This window comes from Canis aureus, chromosome 12, assembly GCF_053574225.1.
Source record: "Canis aureus isolate CA01 chromosome 12, VMU_Caureus_v.1.0, whole genome shotgun sequence".
Classification (NCBI taxonomy): domain Eukaryota; kingdom Metazoa; phylum Chordata; class Mammalia; order Carnivora; family Canidae; genus Canis; species Canis aureus.
In genome coordinates, this window is record NC_135622.1 from 43,767,691 (window position 1) to 43,794,588 (window position 26,898).

At 50.3% G+C, this 26,898-nt stretch overlaps 2 protein-coding genes across 7 annotated transcripts; one reads left to right on the forward strand and one right to left on the reverse strand.

The window, feature by feature from the left end:
- Window positions 1-602: 602 nt before the first annotated feature.
- Window positions 603-4,294, reverse strand: DNAJC5G (DnaJ heat shock protein family (Hsp40) member C5 gamma). 5 transcript variants are annotated; one of them, XM_077915985.1, is made up of 6 exons: window positions 4,145-4,294; window positions 3,242-3,357; window positions 2,720-2,933; window positions 2,361-2,502; window positions 1,804-1,874; window positions 603-1,602 (listed from the first exon to the last, which is right to left on the reverse strand). In XM_077915985.1, the coding sequence occupies exons 2-5, from the start codon at window positions 3,352-3,354 to the stop codon at window positions 1,822-1,824; spliced, it is 522 nt and encodes a 173-aa protein (XP_077772111.1). In that variant the 5' UTR covers window positions 3,355-3,357; window positions 4,145-4,294; the 3' UTR covers window positions 603-1,602; window positions 1,804-1,821. The 5 variants fall into 5 exon arrangements, with proteins under 5 accessions (XP_077772111.1, XP_077772113.1, XP_077772112.1 ...); XM_077915987.1 differs by having other exon boundaries at window positions 4,151-4,289; XM_077915986.1 differs by having other exon boundaries at window positions 4,103-4,244.
- Window positions 4,295-4,365: 71 nt separating this feature from the next.
- On the forward strand, window positions 4,366-26,636 carry SLC30A3 (solute carrier family 30 member 3). 2 transcript variants are annotated; one of them, XM_077915947.1, is made up of 9 exons: window positions 4,366-4,515; window positions 6,045-6,178; window positions 21,876-22,057; window positions 22,721-22,867; window positions 22,963-23,116; window positions 23,933-24,131; window positions 24,389-24,494; window positions 24,752-24,886; window positions 25,814-26,636. In XM_077915947.1, the coding sequence occupies exons 3-9, from the start codon at window positions 21,928-21,930 to the stop codon at window positions 25,960-25,962; spliced, it is 1,020 nt and encodes a 339-aa protein (XP_077772073.1). In that variant the 5' UTR covers window positions 4,366-4,515; window positions 6,045-6,178; window positions 21,876-21,927; the 3' UTR covers window positions 25,963-26,636. The 2 variants fall into 2 exon arrangements, with proteins under 2 accessions (XP_077772073.1, XP_077772072.1); XM_077915946.1 differs by lacking the exons at window positions 4,366-4,515; window positions 6,045-6,178 and adding an exon at window positions 17,928-18,213.
- The last annotated feature ends 262 nt before the right edge of the window (window positions 26,637-26,898 follow it).

Genomic DNA, 26,898 nt, shown 5'->3' on the forward strand with positions numbered 1-26,898 from the left:
GGGTGGAAGGAGAGATCTCAAAACCTAGTCAGGACCTCCAAGGCTCAACCTGTGATCCTCACCCTGTTCCGCTGAACCCTGTGATTCAAAACAGGGGCATCAGACACTAGAGGGAAAGACTCTGGTCCAAAACTTCCGGTTCATTCTTGTTCTTGCCTAGAACTTTCTTGTATCACCCTAGGAAAAGAAGCTAAGGGCGCTAGAGCTGGCAGCTGCCCCAGGGCCTGGAACGACCTCATGAGCATGCCTCTGAGAAAGTGTGGGAATCTGGTCCATGAACACATCACTGGAGCAACTCCAAGGACTTTAAATTTGTTGGGAAATCAAGAGAAGTTGAGCTGAGCAGAAAGGACCCGAGTGCCAGGAACCTATTTTGGGCACCAGGGGAATTGGTCTCCAGGGAAATTTTAGAGCACTGACAAAGTCATAATCACAAGGCTCCAGGAAGCCTCTGCCCCAACTCTATAGTTGTTCTGGACTCCTCCTTTCCAAAGCAGGCTGGTCTCAGATAGGGGCACCCACCCTCTGTCTTTTTCTCCCATGGGCCTTTTGCTCTATCCCAGGCATGATTCGTCTTTTTGAGGTCCAACAAATGCATTGGGTTGGACAAAAAAGATCGTTTATTTACTGACATTTCTTAGTCCCTCTCCCAGTCAGGAGAGAGAAGTTTGAGGAGTTACTCAGTTCTGACCTTGGGTGGATGGGAAATAAATGGTGTGGAGAGGTTACCAAACAGGCAATATGAAGAGGCACGAGTGGGGACAGGGTCTGTAAAAGTAGTATCTTTTCCCTATAAAATGTTTCATGCCCATTTTAAGAACAACATATATGGTGATAAGCCTGCATAAGATGTGGTAAAAAGGATGGAGGCAAGCAACCACTGATGTATGAACTTTGGTCAGCCCACAGGACCCATGGTGAGGAGTGTTGTGCTGTGGTGGAGTCCAGACAGAATCCAAAGGTGAGATAACTACCTCTACACCTCAAATGCATTCATAATTTGCCTGAGCTGAGTCATGGTGGCATAGAATGAGGCTGAAACATCAAGTGCATGGGCACCAGGAGAAGTGAGACCAGCCCCAGAAAGGTGTGCTGGTTATAGGAATGAGGCTGATGCTAAAAGTTCTTGGTGCAGTGTTGCAACAAAGGAGGGTTAGCTGATGAGTAGCTCTGGGATAGGAACCACCCTGCTCAGTTATCAGGATCTTGGTGGAGATACTACAAGTGACTCAGGGCCCCTACCAGCTGAAATTGGCTCAAATCCCAAGGCACAGGAAAAAAGAGTGCACAGGAAAAAGAATGCTCACCACTGTCTGAGAAGTCATAAGGGTAGGGATGGGAGGGCTGTTATCTAAACAGATTAAAATTGGGACTGGAGCTAAAAAGAATAGCTGGGTGGCCTTGTATTGCCCGGGTCAGTGGTATCATCAAGGACAGAGGTGGTATCCACACTGGGATAGATGCCATCAATGCTTCCAAAGTTGGGATGCTTATAAAAAAAAAAAAGAGGGGGAAATCAGGGTCAATGTCAGGACAGGGCTATTTGCTCCTCTCTTCAACGTGTCCAGTGGGATGGGCAGGCACCCTTTGCTGGGTCAGCACCTGTGGGCAAAAGAGGTTGGCATCTTATTAACCAGAAGGAACGATGACCCAGAATTCAAAGCAAGCCCCCTGTGGGTAAGGATATAAACACCTGAAGTCTATAGTATAAGATACAAACTTTCTACTAATGACTCATTACAAGTTAGTGTATGTTTTTTTCTTATCCTTTGATTATTGCTGCATTTTAGCTTCCATATATACCTCACTCCTCTTCATATTTTAGAAATCATCTTCGCTATCATCTTCCCCTCTTCTAAAATTTCTCTTGTTTCCTATGATGGAATTTGAAAAACATATACAATTACTTAGTAACAATTTTGAATATAGTGGTGAGAAAACCATTACCCTGCAGTTACACATCAGCATCACTAGGTGGCACTAGAGTGAACTTCAGTCAAGCCTCACTTTAACTCCTTGGGATGGAGATGATCTCCTCAGACACCTCATCTCCCCTCCCAGTAAAGGCAATAAACATCATCCACTAGCTTGTCTTCAACTACTGCCTTTTCTAGATACTCTCCCACCATTCCTTACCTTAATTGCCACCCCATTCCTTAGCCTAACAGTCATGAGAGGCCAATACTACATTCAAACCATCAGTTTTGGCATAAGCCCCTCAGAGTATATCCCCTTCTCTTTCTTCACTTTACCTCAAAACTGACTTGAGACTCCCACACTAGGTGTTCAGAGTTTCACCCCCAACAATTTCTTTCATTCCTAATCCAGCTCTTACCTCAGAATCTGTCTATGGCTCTCACCTGACCTCGGAGGCTGATTCTGGACATTCTGCTGATATCTTTTGGCAACCTCCTCAGATGGTGGCTTAAGTGTTCCACAGCAAAAGCAGCAGCAGCAGCAGCAACAGCAACAGGTGAGCAGAGCGCACAGGAGGACAAGTGTCTGAAAGGTAGGAAAGGATGGCCTCAACCCAGCAGTTCTTTTTTTTTTTTCAACCCAGCAGTTCTTAGTTCCATTTCACTCCCCTCCCTCAATCCCCTTAGCACCAAGAAAATGAGAAAACAGAAGGATCTGTCCTGGGAGAGAAGGGTCAGCTATTGGACAAGAGGAGGGCCACTCCTCCTTCCTTATACTTAAGGGACTAGGAACAATTGTATACCTTGAACCAACAACTATTCATCGTAAAATAGTACGTGACGCCTTCTTCGCCAAAGTGATCATATATATATATTCCCAATGAGCCATGCCGGTCGTAGATTTTCCGCTTCTTAGGGTCACTCAGTATGGAGTGGGCTGTGTTGATCTCTTTGAATATTTCTGCTGCTTGAGCATCCCCTGGATTCTTGTCTGGATGATACTTCAAGGCCAGTTTCCTACCCAGGCAATACCCAAAAGGAGGGTGGGGAGAGGATGGTGGGGGAATGGCTGGGGAAGGAGGTAGGATGAATGACAGGGATAGGTCTCTAGATGAAAAGAAGAATGCATGAGATGTGGCGCAAAGGATGGAGGCAAGCAGCCCACATCTAAATTCCTGGCCATGCCACATTGAAAAGGATGATGGCCCCATGTGACCCAAAGTGAAGGCGTGAGGATTTAACAATGGGTCAGAAAGCAAGGTAGAAAGAGAAGGGCTTAAGGCGGCGGGGAATTCTGGGGTTTAATAAGAGGCTGATGTTTGAACCTGTAAGCCTTTTTGATGTCTTCAGGTGAGGCACCTTTCTTCAGCTCCAGCACGGCATAGAGAGTTGTCCCACTTTTGGACAGCTGGCGGGCTGCTTCATCCAAATGAGACATGATCTGGGTCAGAGGGGAAGAAGCATTTGTGAGAACTTCCACAGGCGAGGCCACAGAGGAGTGAACTTCCAGTGACAGGAAACTCATTGCCTTCTGGGTCTAGGTAGGTAAAATGACTACAAAGAGACAAGTATAAGACAACAATGAGTGGGCTCTGTGACTGGCAGGAAGGTGCAGGTGACCAGAAAAGACATCTAAATTCAAATGTTAAAGAGCAAACATCTCCTTGCATTTCCCAGCGTCCTTCAGCTACACAGCCCTCCAGACAAGGGGAGGTCTAAACCATGGGAAGAGAGCGATTTTGTCTGGAACTACTAGTACCTTAGGCAAACAGCCCTGGCCCTGTCCAAGCTCACTGCTGGGTTGGAAAGACCAGGGCAGCGCTGTCCTTGAACAGGTTGGGTCAGGAAGCCGGGAGAGGCACAATTTTCAAGGGAGAAACAATTCAGACCAAACCCTGAGCCACCAAAGAGAAATCAGGCGTCTTAAAGTGGCAGTGCTGCCACAAGGCCAGAGACGTTCTTCTTTTCCCTGGCCTCTGCTCTCAAACCTCAGAGATGGGGCAGCGGGGAGAACACGGTGATGATTCAAGGGATGAGGACCAAAGCGAAAGGGGTAACTGTGGGGGCCCAGACCCGCCTGAGACCGGGGAGCAGGACCCCGGGCAGTGGGAGACAGCTTGGGAGGCTGTGGCCCATGAGGGCCAAGGCAACATGCTCAGAAGGGAATACTCTGGTTCCCAGGTGACCTCTGGCTCCGTGTGGACTCCCTGCTCGGCCTGGTGCTCTACCTCTACCTCAGGGTCGCTCTCTTCAGCTGGTGAGGCCTCACCCAACCTCCATCCGGGTGTGAAACTTCACACCGCCGAGGGCCAGCGGCCAACTGCGCCTGCGCGCTGCGCCAACACTCCAGGTCGCTTTTTGGCGCCGCTGGAAAATCTAGGGGTGAGGCTACGTGAGCCCTGGGACTTATTTCGCTCCTGAGCACAGGGATTAGCCCTGTGCCAGCGGCCTTACGACATTTCCAGCGCTTCCGGTGGGCGTGGCCGCGGGCCAACCTTTCCGCCTTGGGAGAGGTTCACCAGTCAGTCACCTGCAGGGCTGGGCTCGTGCACTCACTTGACGAAACATTATCGGTTTGCACTCCGGGGTTGTATGAAAGGTATGGCTCCTGCAAGCCTTTCTCAAGCGGTCTGTTACCTTCCCAGTCTTCTTTTGCAGAATATAGGCGTCTCCACTTCGTCCTTTCTTTCCCTTCTGCCTTCAAACTCCTACACATGCTTTAAGATCCACCTCGAATATCCTGGGACTCCTTCCCTCTTTCCTCCAGTTGTTCCCATCTTGCTCTGTCACAGCAGTTATCCTGTTATATTGTAATTATTAGTTTGCACGTTCCCTTAAGTGGTAAACGGTATCTTGAGTTCTCAAAAAGTCACTACCACTTTTCAGAAAATATTATATCTAAGGATGTATCATGTATTCTTATTATCCAGGTTGGACTCTTAAGTTGTTTCTAGCCATTTGATAGAGAATAATCTCATAACGAAAATTCTTTTTTTTTTTTAAAGGTTTTATTTATTTATGAGAGACAGAGAGAGGTGCAGAGACACAGGCAGAGGGAGAAGCAGGCTCCATGCAGGGAGCCCGACATGGGACTCGATCCGGGGTCTCCAGGATCAGGCCCTGGGCCGAAGGCGGCGCTAAACCGCTGAGCCATCCGGACTGCCCTCATAACGAAAATTCTTTAAAAAAAAAAATAATAAATAAATAAAATAAAATAATAAAATAAAATAAAATAAAATTCTTGTCTATAAATCTTCAAATAAATCTCTTCCCTGCCCCCTTGAGGTGGATTCCTGGAAGTGGAATTACTGGATCAAAGCGAATTTTTTAGAGGCTCTTAACTTTCTTCCCAGAAAGACAGCCAAAGTACCAATTTACATCCCACCTGCAGGGCTTGAGAGCACCTAACTCCACCTGGCTTTGCTTCCTGTGATCTACTATGGGAGGCAGTGGTTGCACCACTTATAATTTACTACCACTTGATAATGTTGATTTTCTTTACAGATGAGCATGCAATAGCTCCTGTAGCTTGTATTTGAAAGAGCTTTATTACTTAAATAATACTACTCTGTTCCACCTCGTGTGACTTTTATCACTCTCTTCCCTTTATTACAGTTATTTGTGCACATTTACACCCTCTTCTAGGTTTTAGGGGGTAAATCAACACTCCATCCCAAGAGATACAAGCCATCTGAGTAACCTAAGGAGTGTGATAGGCACAATGACCAGTGAATTAACTAACTTATTTCTGTAGATCTGTGATCAGTATAGGGGTGGGGATGAAAAGCTTTGGCATAGCAGGATGAGCACTGGGTGTTATGCTATATGTTGGCAAATTGAACTCCAATAAAAAAATTAAAAAAAAAACCTTTGGCATCAATTGTCCAGTTCATAGGTTCTGAGTTTATAGGTCAGTTACCTAAAACAAAGGAGCTGAAAATGACATTTGTGTGTGTGTGTGTGTGTGTGTGTGTGTGTGTGGTGTTGGTGGTCGTGATTTGTACTCTGGTAAATTACCCTAGCTAACTCCCAGCTTTTCATCACCATCATAGGATGGCAGAGCTAGCAGAGCAACCCGGGTTGTTTCTTTTTATTTTTTAAAAAATATTTTATTTGTTTATTTGGCAGAGAGAGAGGACAAAAGCAGGTGGAGCAGCAGGCAGAGGAAAGGGAGAAGCAGGCTCCCTATCAAGCAGAGAGCCCAGGACCCCAAGATCATGACCTGAGCTGGAGGCAGATGCTTAACCAACTGAGCTACCCAGGTACCCCCACCTGGGTTGTCTTTTTTTTTGTTTGTTTCTTAAGATTTTATTTATTTAATCATGAGAGACATACACACTCACAGAGGCAGAGACAGAAGCAGGCTTCCTGCAAGGAGCCAAAGTGAGACTCGATCCCAGATCCCAGGATCATGCCCTGAGCCAAAGGCAGATGCTCAACCGCTGAGCCACCCAGGCATCCCTGGGTTGTCTCTTTACTAACACTAGCAGAAGGCCCTAGAAGTGCAGAGCACTTACAGTGAATTCCTTACCTCAGTCTGTAGGCCCAGCATGTTCTGGCCTCTGCCTCTCACTCTAGCTCTGTCAGGCACCACTGTTTTGCTTGCTCTGGTCTCCGCTGCACTGCTTTTCTGTCAGTTCTTTGAAGACACCATGTTCCCTCCCAAGTCAAGGGCCTTAGGCCATTCTACTCACTCTGCCTGGAAGACTCCTCCTTAGGCTGTCTGCTAGCTGACTTATCTTTCTAGAATCTCAGCTTCATGTCTCCCCACATAGGCTTTCTAAATTGGGTTCTGCTTCTCTCTCCCCACCTCATAACACACTCACCACAATTTGTGAATATATGTTTATTTGTGTGTTAATTTATTTAAGATCTGCCTTCCCCAGTACAAAATGAACTCTCTGAGGGCAGGGACCTTGTAGCTTTGTTCACTATGATTCACCCGGCACCTAGAACCGTGCCTGGTTCACAGCAAGTGAATTAATGATTTGTTGGACAAGCTACAGCAGAGGGAGCCCTCTGCTGGTCCAATGTAGGCCTAGAGGATGGGACCTAGCAGGAATTCCCTAGGGCTGCACTTAACTGGGGACTTGGAAGGCAAAAGAGACCATTTTCCCTCATACGGCCCTGGGTGAGAAGAGACAAAAGGAATTAAGAAGAGGCGGTAGGGGAGATAGTAATGGTGACCCAGAGCTCCTTGGTTCCTGTCTGAGTTTTCCTCCAGTTCCTAACACCGTTCCTGGGATATTGTAGGTGCTCAACGAATGTCAGTAGGTTGAATGAATAAGCAAACGTTGTGTGCCTTTTCAGAGGCACTGTAACCTAACAATCTCCTTGGCAACCATGAGAGATGGTGTGATCACATCCCTGCTTCATAGAAGTGACCCCAGAGAAAGAGGCAAATCAGGTTCTTCTCTGAAAAGAGTTAGTAAACATCTCCCACGTCTTGCCAGAGGCCCCAGAATGTTATTACTTCTTATCATTGCCCCCTGACATTCTAATTAATTCTTTTTTTAAAAGATTTTATTTATTTATTTATTTATTTTTTAAATTTTTTATTTATTTATGATAGTCACAGAGAGAGTGAGGCAGAGACACAGGCAGAGGGAGAAGCAGGCTCCATACACCGGGAGCCCGATGTGGGATTCGATCCCGGGTCTCCAGGATCGCGCCCTAGGCCAAAGGCAGGCGCTAAACCGCTGCGCCACCCAGGGATACCCTGATTTTATTTATTTATTCATGAGAGACACACACACACATTCCTGAGTTACCCAGGAATCCCCAAATTAATTCTAATCATAGTTCATGGCTCTTGAAATAGCCATTATCTTTAAGTCCCCTGAGCTTCTACTCTGAATGAAAGGGCAATGCAGCCAGTAGGCTGCCAACATGGGAAGAGGACAGACAAGTCAGCCTGGCATCTTTAGCTAGAGGCTCTCTACTTTGTCTTGACCTAGAAACAGACCCCACCTGCTCTGTGTCTATGCACAGGGTCTCTTTTGACCCCCCTGCACAGTACTAGCCAGAACACACAAGCCCAGAGTCAGAAGCCCTAGATCTTGGTTTTTTGATCTGGCTGTAATGAGCTGTGTGATCCTGAACAAATCACTTAATCGTGGAGCCTCTTTTTCCTCTTCTGTAAAAAACTGTGCTATTCCACAGGGTTGATGTCAAAACTAGATTAGATTTGGTTGTAAAAAGAACAGAAAAAATAACTATGCTAAAGAATGATTTCAGACCAAAACCTTTTTAGAGTCATTTGCCCTTAAGTCACTGATCTTATAGTTTACTATCTCACAGAGCTGTTTGGTCTCTCCTGGAGGAAACCATGAAGCATCCCTTGTTTACCCACAAACAGCTAAAGTTTTAGTCATATAGCTGGAATACACATATACAGACAGCAGACATTGACATATTTATACCCAAAATATGCTCTCGAGCATATGCGGTGGGAGAGAGAGATCATAATTTGTCATACCCAACCACTAGGTTCTAGAATTATATAGTTTTTGAGTTGGAAAGGTCCTCAGAGGCTTAACTCTCATCTAATGCCTTCATTGTGTAATTGAAGAAAGTGTGGCCCTGCTCAAAGTCAATCAGTGAGGTCCAGATCCAAGTCTTTTGAATTAAGAGTCTATGCTGTGTCTGCTCTTTATACATACCAGCTCCCTTCTCACTTTAAAGTTGAGGTCTAGGGACACCTGGTGGCTTAGTCGATTGGGCATCTGACTCTTGGTTTCAGCTCAGGTCATGATCTCAGGGTCCTGGGATTGAGCCCCACATCAGGCTCTGTGCTAAGTGGGGAGTCTGCTTGAAGATTCTCTCCCTCGGCCCCTTCCCACTCTCTCTCTCATTCAAATAAGTAAAATATTTTTTTTTAATTTTTATTTATTATTTATGATAGTCACACACACAGAGAGAGAGGCAGAGACACAGGCAGAGGGAGAAGCAGGCTCCATGCACCGGGAGCCCGACATGGGATTCGATCCCGGGTCTCCAGGATCGTGCCCTGGGCCAAAGGCAGGCGCCAAACTGCTCTGCCACCCAGGGATCCCTAAAATATTTTTTTTAAAGATTTTATTTATTTATTCATGAGAAACACACAAAGAGAGGCAGAGACATAGGCAGAGAGAGAAGCAGGCTCCCTGTGGGGAGCCCAATGCAGGACTTGATCCTACAACCTCAGGATCATGACCTGAGCCAAAGGCATACACTCAACCACTGAGCCACCCAGGTGCCTCAAATAAATAATCTTTATTTTTTATTTTTTTAAAAGATTTTACTTATTTATTCATGAGAGACACACAGAGAGAGAGGCAGAGGGAGAAGCAGGCTCCATGCAGGGAACCTGACGTGGGACTCGATCCCTGGTCTCCAGGATCATGCCCTGGGCTGAAGGCAGGTGCTAAACCGCTGGGCCACCGGGGCTGCCCCCTAAATAAATCTTAAAAAAAAAATAAAATTGAGATCTATAGACAGACCAAAACTGTAGTTGATATCTATCTTTTCCATGGTGTCTGGTAATGTCCCTCTTTCACTCCTTCCAGCCGAAGGCATGCTCTCTCCACATGTGAGAAAAATATCACTGGCCCAGTTTGTTTGCCCGTCCTTCCCCGGGGCAGACATCTGGGTGGGAGGTGGAGGGCTTCCAGGCCAAAGAGGCTGCTGCATACTCCTGTCCTCTCTGACCTGCAACCCCAGACTACAGAGCTAAGGGCAGGCTGACAGGGCACAGCTATCTTACCTGTAAAATGGAAATAATAGTGTGTACCCCTTAGGGTTGTTAGGAGGACTAAATATTTAATCTGAACAGTGCTTGGGACATGGTAAGTGTTATGTTATTTTCGTCATCATCATCATATCATCATCCTTTCTATCTGGTCACTTCCCAATTTTGTAAAGAGAGAAGTTGCTTTTCATTTTGTCTCTGGGAAGAAGGGAAAACTTAGGATCCTTCCTCTAGGAAGATTTGCAAATTGTCATGAGAATTGTTTCATCCTCTTTGTGCATCCTTCTCCCAGCCTCTTAGAATCTAAGAGAACCACATTTCCTTGTTCCCCTACCCAGCACCCTCATGTTGCCCTCTTCCTATCCAAAATATTCCCACCAGTCCTCCCTAAGCTGTTAGAACTCCAAAATTACCTCTCTCACTTTTTCTTTCAATACTTTTTTTTTGGGGGGGGGGCAGGGAGAGCACACTTGAGTGCTTATGAGTGAGGGGGAGAGTGGAGGACAAGGCAGGAGCAGAGGAAGTTGGAGAGAATCTCAAGCAGGCTTCATATTCAGTCCCAAGCAGAAGCAGGGCTCCATCCCACAACCCTGAGATCATGACCTGAGCCAAAATCAAGAGTCAGATGCCTAACTGACTGAGCCACCTAGGTGCCCATTCTTTCAATATTTCTTTCTTTCTTTCTTTCTTTTTATAAACTAACTTTTAAAAAAGATTTTATTTATTTATTCATGACAGACACACACACACACAGAGGAAAAGGCAGAGACACAGACAGAGGGAGAAGCAGGCTCCATGCAGGAGCCTGACATGGGACTCGATCCCAGATCTCCAGGATCATGCCCTGGGCTGCAGGCAGTGCTAAACCACTGCGCCACCAAGGCTGCCCCTCTTTCAATATTTCTAGTGAAAACTGTTACCTCCATAAAATGAGCTCATCCCTAAAGGTTAGGTGGAAAGCAATCAGATTAAAATACAATGATTCAAGGGCACCTGGCTGGCTCAGTAGTGGGGCATGTGACTCTTGATTTCCAGGTTGGACATTCGAGCCCCATGTTGGGTGTAGAGATTACTTAAAAATAAAATCTTTACTTAAAAAAAAATATTTATGAGAGACACACACAGAGAGGCAGAAATATAGGTGAAAGGATAAGGAGGCTACCTGTAGGGAGCCTGATGTAGGACTTTGTCCCAGGACCCGGGGATCACGACCTGGAGCCCCCAAAATAAAATCTTTAAAAAACAAAACTAAAACCCTACTATAATTTAGCTTGTAGTGAGAATGAGTGTTAATACCCTACTGTCTCCATTCCTACTAACATAAAAGAAATAACTAGTAGAATTCGGGCAGTGTGATTGAATGAAGTGAAAAATACCAAGCTCTCTTTCAGGGAAGGCTTTGGGCCTTAAATCACTTTTTTCATTTTCTATTACATTTCACGTCTTTTCATTTCTGTGGTTCTGCATTATTCTTGTTCTCCTCCTATATCTCCAATAAGTTTCCTGCCCTGCCCCCCCTTCTGGCCCCTCCTCAATCTCTCATTTCCTGACTGTGGATATTCTGTATGGTTTGGTCTTTAAGCTTCTACTTGTGCTTTCTCCTCTCCGGAGATCCAATCTATGCCTATGGCTTCAGATGTCATAAGTAGGCTTTAGAGTTAGTTTAGGATTATCCACATGCCAGTCTCCTGCTGCCTCTAAATTATATTCCCCATACTGATTGTTCCTCTTGGTTTCTCTGTTAAGAACCAGTATGGGGAATATAGTTTGGAGGTAGTGGGAGACTGGCATATGTTCTGGCTATTTCCAAGGTAATGATTCTCAAGAAACCCAAACATCACTTGTCTGTGGATTCATTCTTTTCCCCAATTCAGGCCAAAAGTTTTACTAATTTTTTTTTCAAAATTGTTCTTTCATGTGTCCCTTCTTTTCAGCTCCTACAGTCTTGAAGAATCGCAGTTAAAGGATTTCCATATCACACTGTCTGTTGTTCTAGCCTTCTAACTGTTCTCCTTACCACCAGTCTCATCCTTGGATATGGCCATATCAGCGTTTGTAAAGCAATGCTTCTATCGTCAGCACTTCTTTGCTCATGGCCTACAGGATGCAAAACAACCTTTTAAATCTGGCAATAGGGGATCCCTGGGTGGCGCAGTGGTTTAGCGCCTGCCTTTGGCCCAGGGCGCAATCCCGGATCGGGTCCCAGACGGGCTCCCGGTGCATGGAGCCTGCTTCTCCCTCTGCCTATGGCTCTGCCTCTCTCTCTCTCTGTGTGCCTATCATAAATAAATAAAATTAAAAAAAAATAAAAAAAAATCTGGCAATAAACTCTACAACTTGATACCAACTTAGCCCTCCAAGTGCATTGTTTACTGTTGTTCTAAGGTGACCCTTCCATGCCATTGCCCTTGCACCATTTTCCCTTGTGAATTGTCCTTTTTCATTAATCAGTTCACTTACTCAACAAATATCTGTTAAACATTGCTACATGCCTAATATTTTGGATACAATGATAACCAGTCAAACTCTTCTTTGTACTCATAGATTATAGCCTAGTGTGGAGGACAGACATTCATTAATGTCTTCAACAAATGTTTATTAGATTTTATCATGTGCCAGAGACTATTCTGGATACTGGGGATATGGCAGCTTATAAAACAGACAAAAATGTCTGCCATCATGGAGCTTGCATTCTGGTGAAAGCAGATAGATAGTAAACAAAATAAGTAAAATATAGTATTTTAGTTGGTAATAGTGTCTATGGAGCAACATAAAGCAGGGGATGCAGATAGAGAATCTTTGAGGTGGGATTGCAGTTTTTAAAATGATAAGCAAGGAAGGCTGGTGAAGGTGACATTTGAGTCAAGACCTAGAGTGGGTCCTCAGGTGAAACATGTAGACATCTGACAGAGTACATTGCATGTAAAGGAGTAAATGCAAAGGTCCTAGGGTGGAAGCATGCCTGGTGTGTTTTAGGACCTGTACAAAGGCCAGAGTGGCTGGGGATGGAGGTGAGAGTGGTATCAAAATGAGATCAGAGGGGCCTGTAGGACTTTGCAGGCCATTGGAAAACCTTTGGCTGGTACTGACTGACATGGGGAGGTGCTGGGATCTGGCCTAGTGGTCTAGTCACTGGATTGAGGATAGATTGTAGGACAATAAAAGTAGAAAAATGAATATAACCACAGAAGCTACTGCAGTAATCAAGAAGACAGATGATGGTAGTTGGGACCAGGGTGGGAGCAGGATTTGCTGCCAGATTGGATGTGGGGTGAGTATAAAGGTATCAGGGGTAACTCTAAGGTTTCTGGCTTGAACAAGTGAAAGGATAGAGTCCCCATGTTCAGGCATAGGAGGAAAGCTGAAAGGAAAGGTTTGGGATGGGGTGATAATCAGGTGCTCCGTTTTAGACCAATGAAGCTTGAGGTGCCTAGTAGATGCTAAGGAAGTGAGGTCAAGCTGACATCTGGGTATTTGAGTCTGGAGTTCAAGTGAGAGATCTGGGGATCATTGTATAGATGCTGTTTATTTTGTTAAGCTTTTTTTAAACAGAAAATTTCAAACAAATATAGAATAGCACAATGATTCCCTCATCTACCTATCATAGAGCTTCAACAACCACTGCTTTCTGCAGTTTCTAGATAGTATTTTAAGCCTTGAGACTGGATAATATCTCCATGGGCAAGAGTGTTAGAAAGGTAAGAGAAGAGGGTGACCAAGTCCTGGACCATTCCAGCATTAAAGGGTTGAGAAGAGGGATGCCTGAGTGGCTCAGCGGTTGAGTGTCTGCCTTTGGCTCAGGACATGATCCCGGAGTCCCAGGATTGAGTCCCACGCCGGGCTCCCTGCATGGAGCCTGCTTCTCCCTCTGCCTGTGTCTCTGCCTCTCTCTCTGTATCTCTCATGAATAAATAAATAAAATCTTAAAAAAAAAATTCTTAAAAAAAAAAAAAAAGGGTTGAGAAGATGAGGAGGAACCAGCAAAGGAGCCTGAGAATAAGCAGTCAGTAAAGTAGGAGGAAAACCAGATTATGGTATCCTGGAAGCCAAGTGAAGAAACAAGTAATTTGGGATCCCTGGGTGGCGCAGCGGTTTGGCGCCTGCCTTTGGCCCAGGGTGCGATCCTGGAGACCTGGGATCAAATCCCATGTCGGGCTCCTGGTGCATGGAGCCTGCTTCTCCCTCTGCCTGTGTCTCTGCCTCTCTCTCTCTCTCTCTCTCTCTGTGACTATCATAAATAAATAAAAATTTAAAAAAAATTTTTAAAAGAAACAAGTAATTCCCAAATAATGATGTAATTACAGTTTGATAAATGCTGAGGAAGAGAGATCCCTGGGTGGCGCAGCGGTTTAGCACCTGCCTTTGGCCCAGGGCATGATCCTGGAGACCCGGGATCGAATCCCATGTCGGGCTCCTGGTGCATGGAGCCTGCTTCTCCCTCTGCCTGTGTCTCTGCCTCTCTCTCTCTCTCTCTCTCTCTCTCTGTGTGTGACTATCATAAATAAATAAAAATTTAAAAAAATTTTTTAAAAGAAACAAGTAATTCCCAAATAATGATGTAATTACAGTTTGATAAATGCTGAGGAAGAGGGATCCCTGGGTGGCGCAGCGGTTTAGCACCTGCCTTTGGCCCAGGGCATGATCCTGGAGACCCGGGATCGAATCCCATGTCGGGCTCCCGGTGCATGGAGCCTGCTTCTCCCTCTGCCTGTGTCTCTGCCTCTCTCTCTCTCTGTGACTATCATAAATAAATAAAAATTTTAAAAAAATGCTGAGGAAGAAAAGAAGTGTGCAATGAGAATATGTAACGTGAGATCCAACCTAGTCGGGGAATCAGGGAAAGCCTCTAGGAGGAGGTAATAATTCAGCTCTAGCCCTCCCTCATCCTTTCTATCTCCAGCTAAAATCCTGCTTTCTCCATCTTGATTCCACTCTGACAACCAGCCCCTTTTTTTCTGGGGTGGCTGTATGGAGGACTATGTGTCAGCCATTGGGGGGCCCCAGGAATACCGTGATGAGAAAGATAATTCTTGCCTTCAGAAAGCTTGTATTCTAGTGAAGAGACAAACATACCATTTTGTTTCAGTGTGCTGAGTGCCACCATCACATAAGCACAGCGGGCCTTGAGAGCACTGGAAAAGCACTGGAAAACTTCAGCCTGGTTGGGGAAGGGGTTTAGAAAAGCTTCCTGGAGGAACACTTGAGCAGAGAATGGAATGGAAATTGGACTCTCTTGTTACCTCTGCCTATACCCTTCAACCTGGCTTGGACCTTTCCAGTGTTAACCCATTGCCCAAATGCTTGGATTCCCAATCTTGTCTGAGATTCCTAGCCCAGCCAAATACTGACTTCAGGACCTTGCTCTCTTTCTCTCCCAATATGAACTGCTCCAGCCTGGATTCCCAGGAGGCCCCTTCTGACCTGCTCTGCCACCCTCTGTTCTGGCACTGACCTATCCTGAGAACTTCCAGGGCTTCCTGCTTCCTTCACCCCTTTGGGACTTGATCAAAGTGGCCTAAGGAATCTCCTTAGGGAGAATTGATACCTAAGGCGACAGGACAGACATTAAGAGGATGTGGGTAAACCAGTAACCAAAGACAGCAGAATAGAAATCTCTTAGAATCAAGTTAAAACCAGGAGGGGGAGGAAATGCATCTATCTTGTTCACTGGGAATTCCCAGTTACCCTAGCAAAGTGCATGGCAGGAAATAAGTGTTCAGTAAATGTTGAATGAATAGTTCTTACAAGATTCCAGTTCCTTAAAGCCAGCTCTAAGCTGCCCTTCTAACTCCTGCATAATTTTCCTAGCTCCTAGCAGATGCAGAATACCTTCCTCAGATCTGGCATTCAAGAGGACCCTTTGCAAAGATTTTCATAGGGCCACTTGATGGCTCTTTGAGAAACAGGTGCAAGCACTCTGTTTCGCTGCCAGGCTTTTCTTGCATAAATTTCCAAGCACAGGCAACTGTTGGTATTCTCCCCGCTGGTGCCCTCGGCTTCTGGAGGCAGCACGTTCCAAGGCCCGACACCGAGGGAGCTGCGGCCGAGGACAGCCCTGTCATCCACCTGCTCCCAGACTTCTTTCCCCTCCCGCCCGCTCGCTCCCCGCCCTGTAGCGGGCGGGCATGTGCCGGCGTCTGCGCCCCCTCCCGGGAACCCGGGGCTGCTGTCTGCGCTCTGTGGACTGACTGCCCGGGAAGGGAAATCCCGGAGGAGGCCATTGTTGTTAAGTCCCCTGTTGTCGTCATTGGCTAAGGCGTGCCTAGAAGCCCCTTCCCCGCACAGGGCTCCGCGATTTCTCCCCAGTCTCGAGCTCTCCTGCCCTGGCCGCTTCAGGCGAGGCTACAGCATCCCAGCCCTTGAGTGCGCGGTGGCCCCTCCGCATCCCAGCTCCAGGGCTCTCAGAATTGGGGAAACCCCAGGCCCCGTGCGGAGCTTCGAAAACCGACGGCGCCAAGCGGCACCTGCCGGGGGTCCTGACCTAGACGAACAAGAGTTCCAACCGTGCTCTAACAAGGACCTACAAGGTGACCTTGGCCGGTGGTTTCCCCTCTCGCTACCTCAGCTTGCACCCCCTGGCCCGAGGAAGGAGCTGAGGCCCCACTCCTCTAAGGGAGGTTGGAGGGAGAAAGGACCCCCACCCTCACTCCCTCGCCCCTCTCCTTGCGTGGGCTTTGGGCTGAGTCTTCCGCTGGGAGTAGCGGGGAGTGTGCCGAATAAAGGCTGGCGCTGGCCCCGGGCGCAGCGTGGGTGTAGATGCGGCGCGGGGGGCTCGCGCAGACCCTTCGGTTCTGTTCCGCACCGTTTCCCAGCGCAGTACGCTCCCTTCGTGCACGCCGCCCGCAAACCTTGGCAAGGGCCTCACTCTCCCCCGCCTGAGCAGCCAGCCCGCAGCCCAGCTTGCCTAATCCGTTCAAGCCTCACCTCCTCCGCGAAGCTCTCCCAGGTTAACCCCATCTCTTCCAACCACTCTATCTGGCACGTGTTCCTGGTGTTTGTTCGGGTTTTTTTTTTGGGGGGGGGGGGCGGAGTGTACACTCAGTCGCAACGTTTGGGATAATAACCTTGGGACGAGAACCCTAAATGAGCGACGCCCAGTGTGTTCTTCAGGAAGGGTGCCGGTTGATGGGTTTCTCTGCTGGACTCACTAGCCACTCCCACCCTCCACGCTTCCCCATCCAAGATCAGTTTTCTCCCTCCTCCTCCTCCAGACCCTCCTCTTCACAGAGTGTCACAGCTTGGAGGGCACAATGTGATGCCCACTCCCATTTCATCCTACAGTGGCGGCAGGTGTGAGGGGCAGAGAGCATTGAGCAGTTGAAGGTTTAACCCGGGGCTCAGCCACCCACTTTGCTGTAAGTCACTCCATCCATCCCCTGGGCTTTAGTTAAAACGGGGCAAAACGAGGCAAAACGAGAGAATGCCCATCCAGGTGCTAGAGGGTCGGAGGCAAAGAATCACTTGCTGACAAGCTTCCACCTCCCTCTAAGAACAAAGGTTTGTGTGACCAGAGAGGTGGCATCACTCCCTCCTCCTCCGGTTGCCCCAGACTGTGAGTGACAAGACTGCCGTGCGCGCCCTCTCCAGTGGCCAGCGCGGCGCCCTGAACTGGAGAGGGAAAGAGGATGGGGTTCCAGTCCCAGCATTTTATTACCCGGCTGCACGACCCTAGAGGCTTCTAACTCTGGAACTCAGTTTACTCATCTGAAAAATAGGGATAGTAATGGATTGGAGGAGAACAGGAAGCTTTTGTCACCCAGTGTCTCTATAAAAATAAATGATAATGAGCGGTACAGTGCTTGGCAGCAGATTTTGCATGCAAATTCCGACCCCACATCCTCCACACAGGGGTTTCTGGCCAGAGTCCCTGGAGTTCTCCCGGATATGTCTCTGCGCACCCCACGCTCTTTCTGGTTCTCTCGAGCTAGGTGATGGACCCACACCTGTTTGTGCCTCTGTCGGGAGGGGTTGGAGGACCCCCCCCCCCCCGTGCAGGCTTGCGAAGGGAGGTGTTTCTTGGGGGAAGGTTGGTCGAGAGGTGCCTAGGTTTTGGGAGCTTGGCTTAGAACCGGCGGGCGGGACTTGGGTGGGGGCGGGGCTATGGAGATTAGGTGTTTTCTAGAACCCTGAGGGGGCGCAGAGGACTTGCGTCGCCCCCACCTGGCTCTGGCACTGGGAAATGGGGCTTTGGTTATGGGGGCCGGGCTCCGGGGGCGGGGCTTAGGCATGGGGGAGAGGCCCGGGAGCCTGGAGGCGGGGCTTGGGGAGCTCGCCCCACGCGGGGCGGGGCTCCAAAGGCAGCGGGATCTGCAGTTCGGACTCCCCGCGCCACAGTCGCTGCAGTTCCCTCCACTCTGGTGGCCCCGCGGCCCTGCGGGGAGTCCGAGGGTCGGCTGGCCGCTCGGACTTGGTGCAGGGCCGGCCCCGCCTCTCTCTTCCTCGGTGGGGCCTAGACGGTCGGGGCCGCGGAGACATGGAGCCCTCTCCTGCCACGGGGGGCTCGGAGACCACTCGCCTGGTGAGCCCCCGGGACCGCGGCGGCGCCGGTGGCGGCCTGCGCTTGAAGAGGTAGGACAGACCTGGGCCAGCCCTCAGCCTGGGGGCGCCACCCTCGTGCCATCCGCCCCTTTCGTTGTCTCCCTCGGCGCGGCCCCGGCTGGCCGCCCCAGCGCACCGCAACTCCCTCGGCTTCGCGGCGCCGGGTCTGTCCTCCCCGGCCACACGGCCAGAAGCCCCCGCCCCTCCCAGCAGCCTGCTATGCTCCTCCCGGCCACGCTTTTTCTCGGTCCCGCAAATCGGCTCCCCGGCGCGTCCCCCAAGCCTCCGGACCCCTCAGCCGCCCTCGCCGCATCTGACTTTCCCGCGAGCAGCTGCCCCTCCGTCGGGCCGGAGTCCGCGCCCGGTGCCCCGATGTCTGCATTGCTCGGGCGCCCTGCTGGTGGGGGCATCTGGCCGCCCCGCCTTCGGAGCCCCCGCTGCAGGCCCCTGGCCCTTTCCTCCGTGCGCCGGGCTCGCGGCGCCCCCTCCAGCCACGGCCAGCTGTGCGCACCCGGACCGAAGATGGGCCCGGGCTCCACGGCGGTTCTTCCCGGCCCCTGGGGGGCGGCGGCCGCTGGGAGGCGAGGGGGTGGCAGCGAAGGAGCAGGTGCGGTCTGGGCGGCAGGGGGTATTCCCGGCTCCGCACAGACGGGGCCGGGGGCGGCGAGGTGTGAAATGAGGCGCGCGGAGCGGCCGGGACAGCGGGCCGGGGGCGGCCGGAGAACCTCCTCCGCGTCCCGCCGGCCTCCCGCGCCCGGCGCCCGCCGGCTCTGTGCGCCTTGGCCCTCGGAGCGCCGCGCCAGGCCCATCCTGGCCACCTCCGCTGGCCATTTTGTCTGTTGGCTGACCGTCCGTTTGTCTCGGAAATTTGACAGGCTCTCTAGCTCTTTCTCGTCGGCTTCCCCCCCCCCCCCTTCTTCATTTCTCCCAACCGTTCTTTTTCCCTCCGAGCACCTTTCCCTTTGTCTCTGGTTCCTCTGTGTGTTTCTCGCTCTTTCCCTGGGCGAGGGCCGTAAACCTGAGTGGGTGGGGGAGTGGATGAACAGAAGGGAGGACAGACTTCCCGTCTGACTCCTTCCTGCAGGGGACTGCAGACGTGGGCAGCTGTGGAGGCTCCAGCCAAGACACTGGCTGGCTCTTCACATATCCTTTTGACTCTGCTTCAGGCCCTGTCCCCTCCCCAAACTTCCCCTCTACCTCACTCAATATTACTTGTTTGTTGGGGGTTTCAGAGTGTCAAGGAGAGAAAACTGCCTTTCTTTCTCTCTAAACAGCATGTAGCCCCCCACCCACATACACACTCACGCACACACCCACTCACACCAACAATGAGGCTTCTTTTTTTTCTAATGTATTTTTTTTAAAGTAGGCTCCATGCCCAAGGTGGAGCTTGAGCTCATGACCCTGAGATTAAGAGTCGCATGCTCTACCAACTGAGCCAGCCAGGCACCCCAACAATGAGGCTTCTTTAGTGCCCAATTCATGCAGAACAAAAGGGAGTAGCCTGTTGATGGGTGGCTACCTTGATGACTGGCTACTCTGTGCCTTACAAAAAAGGCATCTTGCCCACTGCCCCAAAGCCACGCAGCCTGTGCTTGCTATCCAGACCCGCATCTCTGACTCCCGGCTCATTTTCATCCTCATATGACCATTAGTCACCAAATCCTGCAGTATTTTCTGAAAGAGACTCTTCCCTAACCTACCTGCCCCTCCTCTAAAATTCTGTGCAGGGAATCTGTGGCCTGGTCTAGTCTGAACCCTTCCATCTTCTCTCCTCTCTCCCTCTCAGACTAATATACATCAGCAAGGTCATCTCAGGGCTTGGGAAAGATATGTGAAATCAATCAGTGTATATCCCTCCATGTTCCTTTGAGCCCTTGCTTCCCTCCTCAGCCCTTGGCCTGGCTCCTGATACTTAAAACTCCTAGCCACTTATCTTGTCATTGACATCCCATGTGTATGGAGCCCTCTTTTTCACCTAGGTCTCATGTTGAACATCTCTCCCTCTGTGAAGTTGTCCTCACCCCCATCACAGGTGGTCACTCCCTCCCTGGTGCTCCAAAGTCCTTCATTCATAATCCTCCTGGCCCCAGCCTCTCCTTGCCTAGTAAGTCATCGGTGAAACATCTGTCTCTCCCACTAGACCAGGCTTCACCATGTGTATACCACCTGCCACCTGATTCCCAGGCACCCAACTATATGTATACCTCATTGAAGAATGAGGATGGGTTTCAGAGCCACCCTCATTTCCCTGTCTCCTCTGGAAACACACCAGATGTGGAATCATACACATTGAGATACTAAGTCTTGGAAGAAAATTCCAAGAAATTAATCTACCTGCCAGCACTTGAATCTTCCCTAGAAGCACCAAATGTCCCCCCACCTCCCTCACACCTCAATTCACCCACTTGGCAGAGCTTTTCTGAGCCGGAAGACCCCAGGCTTCCCTCCTCACTTTACTGCTGTGACCACTTTTCAACCTAGAGCCTTCGATTTCACTCATGGGTATTCTTTTTTTTTTTTTTTTTTTTTTTTTTACTCATGGGTATTCTAGTCACACCTCCATGAGTATTTCTAGGACTGTATTTTCTATTACGTCCTTTGTTCCGTGGGAAGGTTCTGGCCTTGCTGGGGTTCAGACTTGGTAGTCATGGGGTTAAGAATTGGGCCAGTATGAACCTAAAACAGCCTGAGCTCAATGTCTGGCATACCAGGTGAGGCCCCAGCCCCATTCATTCACCAAGGGGGGCTTGGCACTGTACAGTTAAGGTGGCCTCTGCTAGGTGCTTATGATCAGACCAAGGTCCAGCTAACATGGGGCAGCCTCCATATCCAGCATCCTCCCACTGCCTCCCCAGCCACAGCAGTCTGTGCTTCATACTCCCTATAACAACCCCAACTCTGGGATCTGAAATATCAGATTTTTCTGGATCCCAACATTCCACTCTTTTAAATGGCCACATTTCAGCTGCATGTCTACATAGGGAAGGGGAAGGATCTAGATGGAGACACTGGGACCTGGATCTGGGAGGGAAGCACCAAGGCCAGGATTGTATGCTCACCCTTTGACACCACCTTCCCTTCCTGTTGCCTCTGCCTGGCATGTTCACCCAGTCTTTACCAAAACCCTCCCCATCCTTCAGTTTCTCTGATTTCACTCTAATTCGTCTACTCCTCTATCCTCCCAGCCCTGACAGCATTTGGCTTTATGGCAATAGCTACTCTCTTGCTACTGTCATAGCACTAGATACACCTTCATCTTGTTCACCAAAAGCTCCTGGAGGTCAGCAAGTTCCTGCTCACTTGTGTTCCTTATGGTGTCTATCAATTCGTTATGGTAGAGTCTACTCTATACCACGAACTCGCCGTGTGGCCTCCATATGTCTTCCCCCTCTCTGAGTCTCATACTTGTCATTTCTGTAACAAGTGTTAGACGAGACCATCTCTACAGTGCTTTCCAGCTGTGAAATTCCATGGCTCTGTGTATGACAGAAAAGGGAGGCTGGGCTCTGAGCGGTTTCTTAGCCCCACTCTCTCACGTGGCCCTCTGTCTCTGAGGCTCCCAGGTTTGAGCAGGCCTTGGGACAGACAGAGCGAGTGTTGGGCCACGGCTAATGAAGCCTGTCTAGCGGGACTGAGGAACAGGTCAGACCATGGCCATGCACCAGTTTGAATCACGCTACCCATCTCAGTCTCTTCACAGAGCCCTCGGAGGCCGTCCCTGAGGAACCCAAATCTGTGGAGATGCCCTTCCACCACTGCCACAGGGACCCCCTACCACAGCCGGGCCTCACCCCTGAGAGGCTGCAGGCACAGAGGCAGCTGTGTGCCGCCTGTGCCGTGTGCTGCGTCTTCATGGCCGGGGAGGTGGTTGGTAAGTCAGAGGGCTGCTCCTCGAACCCCGTCCTCTTGACCCCGGCCTGAGCCACTCTCCGCCCAGAGTCCCAGCAACGTTCCTGGTGGACATGCAGAGAAGGAGATGGCTGCAGTGGAGACCTGGGTGCTCAGGACTCAGGGAGCGGGAGAGGATGGGAGACAGCACCAAGGGGAATTCAGGGCAAGGTCCGCAGCGGAGGGGGGGGGGGCCAGGGCAGCTTCTCAGCATTAGCTGAGTCTTTTATTTTTTAAGATTTTATTTATTTATTCATGAGAGACACACAGAGAGAAGCAGAGACATAGGCAGAGGGAAAAGCAGGCTTCCTGCAGGGAGCCCAATGCAGGAGTCGATTCCAGGACCCTAGGATCACGCCCTGAGCCAAAGGCAGACACTCCACCACTGAGCCACCCAGGCATCCCTAGCTGAGTCTTTTAAAAGTCCTATTTTCTTGATATGAAAATGTGTCATTATAGGAAAACTAGAAAATGTGGATGAGTGAAAAGAAGCAAATAAGAACTTCCTGTAGTCCCATCACCAGAGAAAAACACAGTTCACATTTTGGTGCAGGGCCCCCCAGTTTTTCTCCCTGCTTATCCACATGCTGCCACAGCTCATGCTACTTTCTAACTGGACCCAGAGTACACTGCTTTATCCTTGCAGGTGGGTATTTGGCGCACAGCCTGGCCATTATGACCGATGCAGCCCACCTGCTGGCAGATGTGGGCAGCATGATAGGCAGCCTCTTCTCCCTGTGGCTCTCTACCCGTCCAGCCACCCGCACCATGACCTTTGGGTGGCACCGCTCAGGTAAGGCCCTGCATAGCCCAGTGAGCCTCTGATCTTACCAGAAGGTACCTCCTAGGGTCCCGGGCAGGTCTCTGATAGCTTGTCTCCCCCTGCAGAGACTCTGGGGGCTTTGGCCTCTGTGGTCTCCCTCTGGATGGTCACTGGCATCCTCCTGTACCTGGCCTTCATCCGCCTGCTGCACAGCGACTACCACATCGAGGGGGGTGCCATGCTGCTGACCGCCAGCATCGCAGTCTGTGCCAATCTGCTGTACGTGCCAGTATGGAGCAGGCACCATGTGGGGCTCAGGGCGAGGGGTCCTCCTCCCAGGTGGGAGAGCTGGCTCTCTCCCCTCCCCAACAGGCATGCAACACACACACATACACATACACAGTTCTCACCTGTCGCCTGCCCTAGGGCTGCCTTAAAACAGTTGGGAGAAAGACCTAGAACCCAGTAAGCAGGCATTTTTTTTTTTAATTTTTATTTATTTATGATAGTCACAGAGAGAGAAAGAGAGAGAGGCAGAGACACAGGCAGAGGGAGGCAGAGGGAGAAGCAGGCTCCATGCACCGGAAGCCCGATGTGGGATTCGATCCCGGGTCTCCAGGATCGCGCCCTGGGCCAAAGGCAGGCGCCAAACCGCTGCGCCACCCAGGGATCCCAGTAAGCAGGCATTTATTAAGGGCCTGCTGTGTACCAGCCACTCTGCTGGGGGCTTTCGGCAGCACTGTCTCATCTGAGCCCCACAACCACCCCATGATGTAGACAGTATCAGTCCTAGTGTACAGTTAATGAAACAGAAACAGAATGGAAGAGGTAGCTAGGTGATTTGCACAGGTGTAAATAGCAGGGTCAGGATGTGAATCCATGTCTCCAGCACCAAGTACAGTGTTATGTCCCCCAGGCTACATGATTTGTCTCCCTTGGCCGATGTTGTCTTTGTCTGGGGCTGGGAAAGTAGGGAGAAAATAGGTGGGGAAAGAGCTCCGGGGGGGGGTAGGGGGAGGTGGAGAGAATGTGGAAATAGGGCAGAGGAGGCCAGGAATGGGCCGCGTGGGCTGAGCTGCTCTGCTTCCCCCTCAGAATGGCCTTTGTGCTGCACCAGGCTGGGCCCCCCCACAGCCACGGGTCTAGGGGGGCGGAGTATGCACCGCTGGAGGAGGGGCCTGGGGAGCCCCTGCCCCTGGGGAACACCAGCGTCCGGGCAGCCTTTGTGCATGTGCTGGGGGACCTCCTGCAGAGCCTTGGGGTACTGGCCGCCTCTGTCCTCATCTACTTCAAGGTACTGTGCACACAAGCCTGCCCGGGCCTTCCTCCCCCAGCTCCACACCCTAACCCCCTCCTTGGACCCTTGGCCTCTCCCCCACCCCCACCACCCCCGCCAAGCTCCTAGCTCCCCCGAAATCCCTGCTCGGGGCATGGTCCCTTTCCCCCAGCAGGGCTCTCAGGGGCCTCTTGGGTCCTGTTTGTCTAAGACACCCCTAGGTCTTCCTCTGGAAGGTTCCTGTTTCCTGGGCTCAGAGGTCTCTTTCCCTACAGCCTCAGTACAAGGCAGCTGACCCCATCAGCACCTTCCTCTTCTCCATCTGTGCCCTGGGATCTACAGCTCCCACCCTCCGAGATGTTCTTCGTGTCCTCATGGAAGGTAAGTCAGATGTCACAGTTCCTCACCTGGATCCTCTCTGACCTTGCTCCAGCTCTGAGCCACCTCTCTTCTTTCAAGAGAGTGTCAGGTGAAGGCCTGGATCCTGGGGTCTATTGCTAGAAGGAGGATTCGGGCACAGAGTGAATTGTGGGGATTAATGGTGAGCAGACACAGAATGGGGGAGGTAGAGTCTGGTAAGGGGCTGTCCTTGGGCAGGAGGGGCCTTGGTAATAAGGCGTGGTGGGTGCTTTTTGCAGGTTCCCCCCGAAGCGTGGGGTTTGAGCCCGTGCGGGACACACTGATGTCCGTGCCAGGAGTCCGGGCAACTCATGAGTTGCACCTCTGGTCCCTTACGCTTACTTACCATGTTGCCTCCGCACACCTGGCCATTGGTGAGTACACACTGGGCCTAGCCAGTTACCTCCTAGAGATATTTCCCACCCCCTCAACCCGCCTCTCCCCGCCCCAGCCTGGCTCCCTTTCTAAACCTAGGAAGATAATCTGAATTGCTGGAATTGCAGGTCCATCTCTCTTTCTTGATCTCTTTTTCATATGTATGTGCATGTTGGAGACAAGGAACCCTGGACAGGGTATTTTGGGGGGAGGTGACACCCTCTCTGAAGTAGTGCAGAGAACCAGCAACCCTTTAAAAGATCACTAATAGTAATAAGTCTAGTAACAGGGCACATTAGGTAAGTTGTGACCGTGGGGTATCACGGGACTATTCAAACTGATGATTATGAACACTGTGTGGCAACTAGGAAAAATGTTTATGGTATAATGCTAAGAGGAAAAAGCTGAATGTAAAATTATATCTACATTATGATTCAACTATTAAAAATATATATGGTGACTCACAAGCTGACAAAGGCTTTTTGAGTTTCTTCCAGATGCAAGAAGCAATCAGAGACATGCAATTTGGATGCCAAAAATATTATACTTTGTGGGATAGTTGATGGTAACTTTAGAGTGACAATGAGAAAATATTTAACATCTGGATTGTCTTGGAGAATCGGGTGCTGTGGCTGCTGAAACATACAGCTGTTTATTGATAGTCAAAGAGCAGAAGAGAATAGAAAAATAAGAATAGTTTGGTGGTTAGCATGGTGGCATGGCTGATTAGGGGGTGAATCTCTCCAACCTTTTCTTTGGCATTTTTATGCTGTTGGTACAATACAGAAAGAAAATAAAGCTCCTAATTCAAGCCTGGCTTTAATGCTGTGCAAACCATTGGGTCCCCCTTCACCCGTCCTTATCTTGGCCCCTGCCTGGTTCCCAAGTCCCCTGGGAACCTGCTGCCTCTTATCACTCTCCCACAGACTCCACGGCTGACCCTGAAGCTGTCCTGGCTGAAGCCACATCCCAGCTCCACTCCCGGTTTGGATTCTCCAGCTGTACCCTGCAGGTTGAGCAGTACCAGCCCGAGATGGCCCAGTGCCTGCGCTGCCGGGAGCCCCCCCAAGCCTGAGCCAAGGCCCCGCCCTCACCCTACTGCCAGGCCCTGGCTCAGGCCCGGACTCTCAGTACCTGCCTCCCTGCTCTCGGAGAAGGGACAGCAGGTCCCGTACCCCTTCCTCTCTCCCTCCTTCCATCTGCCCATTCCCTAGCCCCCAGCTCCAGTGGACAAGACCAAAGTGTGTGTGGGGGGGGTGGGGAGGCAGGAGTCAGGCTGAATGGGAGTTAATCAGTGGGGGTGTGTAGAAATCCCTTGGTCCCCACTCCCTGTGGTTTAGGGAGCACAAGCGTCCTTTCCATGCAGTTCATTTGTCTGTGTGGCAGGCTGGCTGGCTGGCTGGGGGCATCTGCCTGTCTGTGTGCTGTTGGTGTGCCTATGCCTGGGGGAGGTCAGCAGGGGCCCCCTCCCCATGTGGCCCTCGCTCTGTCTATGCAGGAGCCCCAAAACCCGCACTTTGTTTGTTCTAGCCTTGTGGTTTTGTCTCCATGTGTATGTGTTTCTTGGTGCTGTGGCCTGTGTGTCTCTGTGCCTCTGTGGCTGTGCTATGGTCTCTCTGAGTCTGCACCATCCATGTGTCCTTTTGGGGATCTGTCTGTCCATCCCTCTGTTGGTGCTGTGCCCTCGGCTATCCCAGAGAGAGGGAGGACTCCACCACAGCTCCACCAATAAACTTGTGTCTAACTGCATCTTCCAGTCCGTGTACTGACTCCTCAGAAGAGGGAAAGAGAGCCTCATAGCCAGAGTGACCTCCCACAGCCCTCCTCCCTCCCACCCAGCTCCTCCACCTTCTCCACCCTCAAATATCCAATCCCTTGTAGGCTAAAACCCACCAGTCCCTTTGTTACCTTCCCCTACTGCATGCCTGGGTCTCCGGCTCAGGGAGAGTCCTTGCATGCCCTGGGCTTGGTTGCAGGAGAAAGTTGGAAGGCAAGGAGCCAAGGGATCCTG

Excerpts from the sequence above, each read along its gene's own strand:
- SLC30A3 (XM_077915946.1), top strand. The coding sequence starts at position 18,119 with ATGGAGCCCTCTCCTGCCACGGGGGGCTCGGAGACCACTCGCCTGGTG. Across the intron at positions 24,132-24,388 it reads CTGTCCTCATCTACTTCAAG|CCTCAGTACAAGGCAGCTGA; the intron begins GTACTGTGCACA and ends CTTTCCCTACAG. Across the intron at positions 24,887-25,813 it reads CTCCGCACACCTGGCCATTG|ACTCCACGGCTGACCCTGAA; the intron begins GTGAGTACACAC and ends ACTCTCCCACAG.
- DNAJC5G (XM_077915985.1), bottom strand. The coding sequence starts at position 3,354 with ATGTCTCATTTGGATGAAGCAGCCCGCCAGCTGTCCAAAAGTGGGACA. Across the intron at positions 2,934-3,241 it reads GACATCAAAAAGGCTTACAG|GAAACTGGCCTTGAAGTATC; the intron begins GTTCAAACATCA and ends TTGCCTGGGTAG. Across the intron at positions 2,503-2,719 it reads TGAATAGTTGTTGGTTCAAG|ACACTTGTCCTCCTGTGCGC; the intron begins GTATACAATTGT and ends CCTACCTTTCAG.